Here is a 6,031-nt window from a genome sequence, read left to right as displayed (position 1 = left end):
TTCAACACAGAAAAAATGTACGCTCCTGCAGTAAGTTGACACCACATTTGTAAAAACATTTTATTGTAGTATATTTGTCAAACTTTAGTTTTGTATTCTTCATCTTCATCTTTGTTTTTTTTTTTTTTTTTTTTAAAGTGTGTGATGTCAATATATATTGCAGCAGAAGCCCTACCTCCCCAACCCACGCCAGCACTCCCACCCCAACCGCAAGCCCCACAACCACAGCCGGCTCCTCATCAACCAAGGCAACGGAGGCATGCTAGGCCACCAATTTTCCGAACCCGTGTCCTACTTTTTGGGATGCCAGATGATGTGGTGGTGCGTAGATACCGGCTGCCACCACATCTAATCCTAGACACTCTCTCCATAATAGAGAGTGGTCTGGAGTCTGAAATTCGGTATCCTACAGCAATACCACCATTGACACAATTCCTTGCAGTGTTACATTTTTTGGCTACAGCCTCATATCAGCATGTTGTGGGAGACCTGGTTGGCATGTCGCAGGGCCAGTTCAGTAAGGTCCTGCGGCGTGTCTGCCAGGCTTTCCTAAAGCGGGTGAAGCAGTTCATTGATATGCCTTTGGATGTTGGTGCCCTAGATGTGGTGAAGCGGCAATTTGCGGAAGGTGGTAGTCGCTTCCCACATGTTATTGGGGTTGTGGATGGCACACATGTTGCTATTCAGCCACCAAGACATAATGAAGAAATTTATAGAAACAGGAAACTGTTTCATTCTCTGAATGTAATGGTTGTTTGTGGGCCATCCCTCCAGATCCTTTCCCTGAATGCAAAGTTTACTGGAAGTTCCCATGATGCATATGTCATTAGACAATCAGGGATATGGCAGAGATTAAGATCAAGTCAACGAGCAGACATGTGGTTATTGGGTGAGTTTTTGCTTTAATTTTTTAAACAAACAAAAATAACTTGACAAATATACTATTTTGAAATATTGGATTATCTACCAACAGGAGACCGTGGATATCCTTGCACCCCCTGGCTCATGACTCCTTACCGTAATCCCAGGCCAGGACCACAGATGGCATTTAACTCCGCGCTTACTGCCACTAGGCAGCTGGTGGAGCGCACAATTGGTGTCCTTAAAGGGCGGTTTCGTGTGCTCCACCGCACTGGTGGCGACATCATGTATTCGCCGGAGATGGCAAGTAAAATAGTGGTCCTGTGCGCAATACTACATAATATCGCGGTAAGGAGTAGTGTAGAGCTTCCTCAGGCAGAGGAATTGCCTGATGAGGAGCCAGGGGTTGGTCCACGCTTCGGTGGGGGGAGTGTGACACGGAGGGGGAGCCAAGTGAGGGCAAGAATTGTTGCAGAATATTTCAGGTATAGTGTTTTTATATTTTATATTTGCACAAATAATACAACACAGTATGCTTATGTTTTTTAAACCATGATTGCATTTTGTATGATCTTGTAAAGTGATTGGGTAAGGCTTTTGTTGTGTTGGAATGGGTAATTGTTTTTTTTATCAAAAACCAAAAACACGTTAAGCTTACAATGTTTATTTAGAAATTTAAATACTGTAATGTTAATAAATAGTGTCCTTATTTATTTTATATCCTCAAATCCTGATTATGTAACCAAACACACAAACAAATGATACTCAATGTTTCACACTTTGTGACTGTCCAGCTGAATGATCACACGAACTGTGGTGAGTACACAGATATGTATAGTAATTTTATCTAAAGTCTGTGTCTCTGTGTGTGTTTTGTTTTCTTAAATTTGTGTTCAAAACATTTTCGCTTCTGCTAATGCGAATTTCCGCTCGTGCCAAATAACACTCTGCTCTTCACAGCATTGCAAAGATCAATAAAGTTATTAGAAATGACAACATAGATTTTTGACCAATCACATGCTAACAGACACTATAAATATATGCCCAAATAAGGAAAACGCCATTGCCATGATGCGTGCAGCACCGTTCACCAGGCGGGAGCTCCGCGTGCTGGTTGCGGTGATGGACCGCCGCGTAGGCCGCGTTGGGCGCTTCATCCCCAATCGGGTGAAGCGCGAGGCCTACGCGGAGGTCCGCCGCCTGCTGCGGACTCGCGTCCGCAGCAGGCGGACAATCATCCAGCTTGAAAGGAGGTGGAGTGATCTCCGTAGGCGGACTCCCGATTTGTTGGCGGAGATCCGCCAGCAAATTCGTGCGCTGCATACACGAAGTAAGTTACCTTACATAAGTTTTTAGTCCTAAATTGTGCTAATGTGTGATTGTCCAAGTTTTGGGCTTCCGGAATTTATGTAACAATTGTTCAATACAATGAGCACTGCAGGGGAAGCATATGTAACATGTGCAGAGAGAGTAAGTTTTGGGTGGGGTGTGTTAAATCAGGTACAAAAATTTGCATTGCTAAAATAAAGCAGCATGTATTTACCCAGCCCATAATTTAAAAAACATACAAAATCTAACTCTCTCGGCACATGTTATATCTGCCACCCCTGCACTGCACATGCTTTTGGCCAATTGCAAACTAAATTCCTGCTGTAATCCCCTTGGATTTGCAGACATTTTACAGTAAGTGGTAGGCTAATTGCAACCTGCAGTGCCCTTTTATGGAAATTAGGACACTGTGTGTGGTTAGGTAAAACAGTACTGACTGTAGCAAAGTAACACCAAACAAGTGCATGTTTACAAAAAATAAGAAGCAGGCAGGAAAATATTCCAAAATACTTGATCAGTGCTGGCTATCTAATAAGGTGCCTTGAATAGTAATCTGGTGATGTTGCCTAGACCAATCACTATGACTCAATTGCCTAGATTAAGGAATGAGCTTCAAAGTAAAAGTTTGGACTCATTTTTTTTGCTGTGGCCAACATGAAGAGGATCTTAACATGTTTGCTTTTCTTTGAAACAAAACAAAGAATTTAACAATGAACAGAACATTGAGAAAACAAATTGATTACTATGTAATTTCTCATGTTTAAACAATTTGTACAATATTATCATTCTAGGACAACAACAACGGCAAAACTCCCCACCCCCTTCCCCTTCTCACTCCCCCTCCCCTTCTCACTCCCCCTCCCCTTCTCACTCCCCCTCCCCTTCACAGTCCCCCTCAGCTTCCCAGTCCCCCTCAGCTTCCCAGTCCCCCTCAGCTTCCCAGTCCACCTCAGCTTCCCAGTCCACCTCATCTTCCCAGTCCCCCTCATCTTCCCAGGCCCCATCAGCTTCCCTGGCCCACTCCACTTTCCATTCCCCTTCTCACCACACCTCTCCATCTCTTTCTGGGACCCCTTCTCCTCCTTCCCATACCCCTTCTCCTTCAAATTCAACATCCCAATCTGAACCCCCCTCACCCTCTATTGCTTTAACTTTTTCTCCGCCCCCCTCGCCCTCTCAATCAGACCCCCCCTCTGAAATTGGCAAACAAATCCAGCCTCCTTCCCCCATCCAGCCTCCTGCCCCAATCCCTCCTCCTTCCCCAATCCCTCCTCCTTCCCCAATCCCTCCTCCTTCCCCCATCCAGCCGCCTTCCCCCATCCAGCCAACATCCCCACCCAGTGAATGGGCAGAGGAAGCCCCTGCAGACCGTTCCGGGAGTCTGGATGTTGCCGTGGAAAGTAAGTTTATTTTAATTTATAAAAAAATGATTACCCACTTACACTTACAATGCCAAAACATGCAGTGTTGTAGTGTTTGAATTCTTGGACCCTGGACAAATATTTGAAAATTTCAGCATGGTGTACATGTTGCCTTTACATATTTGTGAGTGTCATTATATGTACAGTGTGTATGTGTGCAATGTTTTGTGTGTCCACTCTAGGTTGACACTCATTAGGTAGCCAGGGTTGGCAGGACAACAGGGTTTATATGTGTTATTTTGTATGGTAAACAGTTAGACCTGAGTGGAGTTTAGTATGTTGTTGGGCTTTTACACTTGGGCCTGTGTAGTCTGAATATTTACACTTACAAATCACATGCTTCACTTTGTTATGCAGCCTAATGACACACTGATTTGTTGTGTGAAAGTGACATTCTCAAAATTACTAATTGTTCTAGTCAAACCGGTTTGCACTTATTTAGTAAGGGCAGCTTTCATGGAGTGTGGGAATGCTATGATATGTTGGCCTTCTGAAGATGTTGATATGCAGTGTGAGGAGGCAGGACCAAACCCCTTTAAAATAATCTAAAAACATAAAAAAGGTAATGAATGCCAACATGGTGTAACAGTGACGAAGATAGAACATAACTTTAACATGGGATGTCGCCCATAACAACCAATACAAAAAAACTTTAGAATTGTGGAACCACTTCTACAAGATATTAATTATTTTTTGGCTTGTTTGCTATGGGCAACGCTACTTCTTAAAATGAACTCACATAGTAGCAAATGTAACCCATGGTCTTTAAAATTGGACTAAGTAACCAAAAAAGACTGAGCAGGCTTGCCTTTTTTTAAGCTAATGATTGTACCATAAAACAGTCATGATGTATCAACTTTGCCATTAAGCGGGCCTGTCCAAACTGCGCAACTGCAACTGTTGATAAACTACACATCCCAGCATGCCCTTACACAGGTTTGGCATTCCCTGGCCCCAAAACTGAGTCCACGCATGCTGGTATATGTAGTTTCACACAAGCAGGAGGAATGCAGTTTGGACCTGCATGCATTAAAGTGTGCTTTGTGCCTTGCTTGGATAATAAGCAATGTGAGTAAGTTATTAATGTTTATGTTATCTCTTAATTTCAGATGTTGCCGTTGGAGATCCAACATCAATACAGTACATTTGTACACATATGAGGCAGCATCTCCAGGCCTTGTTGGAACTTGTTGGGGACCTGGAAAAGTTATGTTAAATTTTATTAAGACAACAAAAAAAAAAAAAAAAACAATAAAAAAAAAAAAACTTTGTTAAAAAAATAAAAAAAAACATTCTTATACTTTTGCGGCTCCTTATTATTTATTAATGCAATAAAGGAACACCAGATTGCATAACAAACATTTCTTACCTTAAACATTGCAAACATCTAACGTAACTTATTTTAAAAGACCAACTAAAACATGTTATTGGCAAAATAAACATGCAAACACCTTCATTCACAAACAAAAACTCAACTTTAATAAATTCAGAAAACACATTAGAACAAGCACATTGCAAACATCTATATTTATATTAAACATGTTAATAAAAGGAGGCTCTTTTATGGCTACAAAGTGTTCTTCAGGTATTTAAACAAATACTTAATTGATCATGAACATTTCCATTCATTCAATAATTGTATTTGTGATTGATGAGGGCTTGTGGACTTTTAATTGGAAGGTGTTAGTCCACGAAATAGTAAAAAAACAAATTCTGCTGCGTTTCTCTGCAAAAGTGAGCACTTTAACAGAAAAATGTGTAAATCTACTACAACTTAGTATTTTTACGAATAAGTATGTGTTAATGCGATGGGTTCGCATTGCTGCGACGATTTTGCATTGCTGCGATGTCATTTGGCGTACGCCCACTTTGTGTAATAATACGTGCGAATTAGCAAAAATAAGTTGGGGGCGGATGTTCGCACATTTACTACATTAACGCAACTTTAATAATAAGTTGTGCGAACGAAAAACTTAGCGATCAACTCGGAATGAGGGCCCATGTGCACTGCAGGTGTGGCAGATATAACATGTGCAGAGAGAGTTAGATTTGGGTGGGTTATATTGTTTCTGTGCAGTGAAAATACTGGCTGCTTTATTTTTACACTGCAATTTAGATTTCAGTTTGAACACACCTCACCCAAATCTAACTCTCGTTGCCCCCCCTGCAGTGCACATGGTTTTGCCCAACTGCTAACAAATTTGCTGCTGTGATCAACTCTGAATTACCCCCTTAGTTTCATCATTCATGACCACCCTGAGTTTAGATGGAAAGACCATAGAATATTGTATGTTCAAATCTCGCAACCATTTTTTTATTGCTGCAAACTTAAGTTTACTGTATCCCTTTGCACTTTCATTGCAAAGTCTGGGAACGCTGACATTTTTGCACCATCACACTCTAAAGGCCCTTTAGCTCTG

At 41.6% G+C, this 6,031-nt stretch overlaps 1 protein-coding gene across 2 annotated transcripts; it reads left to right on the top strand.

The window, feature by feature from the left end:
• The first annotated feature begins 390 nt into the window (after positions 1 to 390).
• On the top strand, positions 391 to 4,828 carry LOC134911686 (putative nuclease HARBI1). 2 transcript variants are annotated; one of them, XM_063919771.1, is made up of 5 exons: positions 391 to 889; positions 974 to 1,346; positions 1,656 to 1,677; positions 2,982 to 3,590; positions 4,721 to 4,828. In XM_063919771.1, the coding sequence occupies exons 1-3, from the start codon at positions 499 to 501 to the stop codon at positions 1,657 to 1,659; spliced, it is 768 nt and encodes a 255-aa protein (XP_063775841.1). In that variant the 5' UTR covers positions 391 to 498; the 3' UTR covers positions 1,660 to 1,677; positions 2,982 to 3,590; positions 4,721 to 4,828. The 2 variants fall into 2 exon arrangements, with proteins under 2 accessions (XP_063775841.1, XP_063775840.1); XM_063919770.1 differs by lacking the exons at positions 391 to 889; positions 974 to 1,346 and having other exon boundaries at positions 1,501 to 1,677.
• Positions 4,829 to 6,031: the final 1,203 nt, after the last annotated feature.

Source organism: Pseudophryne corroboree, chromosome 4 (genome assembly GCF_028390025.1).
Source record: "Pseudophryne corroboree isolate aPseCor3 chromosome 4, aPseCor3.hap2, whole genome shotgun sequence".
NCBI lineage: Eukaryota > Metazoa > Chordata > Amphibia > Anura > Myobatrachidae > Pseudophryne > Pseudophryne corroboree.
The sequence above is the reverse complement of the archived record's forward strand: the minus strand, read 5'-3'. Positions and strand labels throughout refer to the sequence as shown.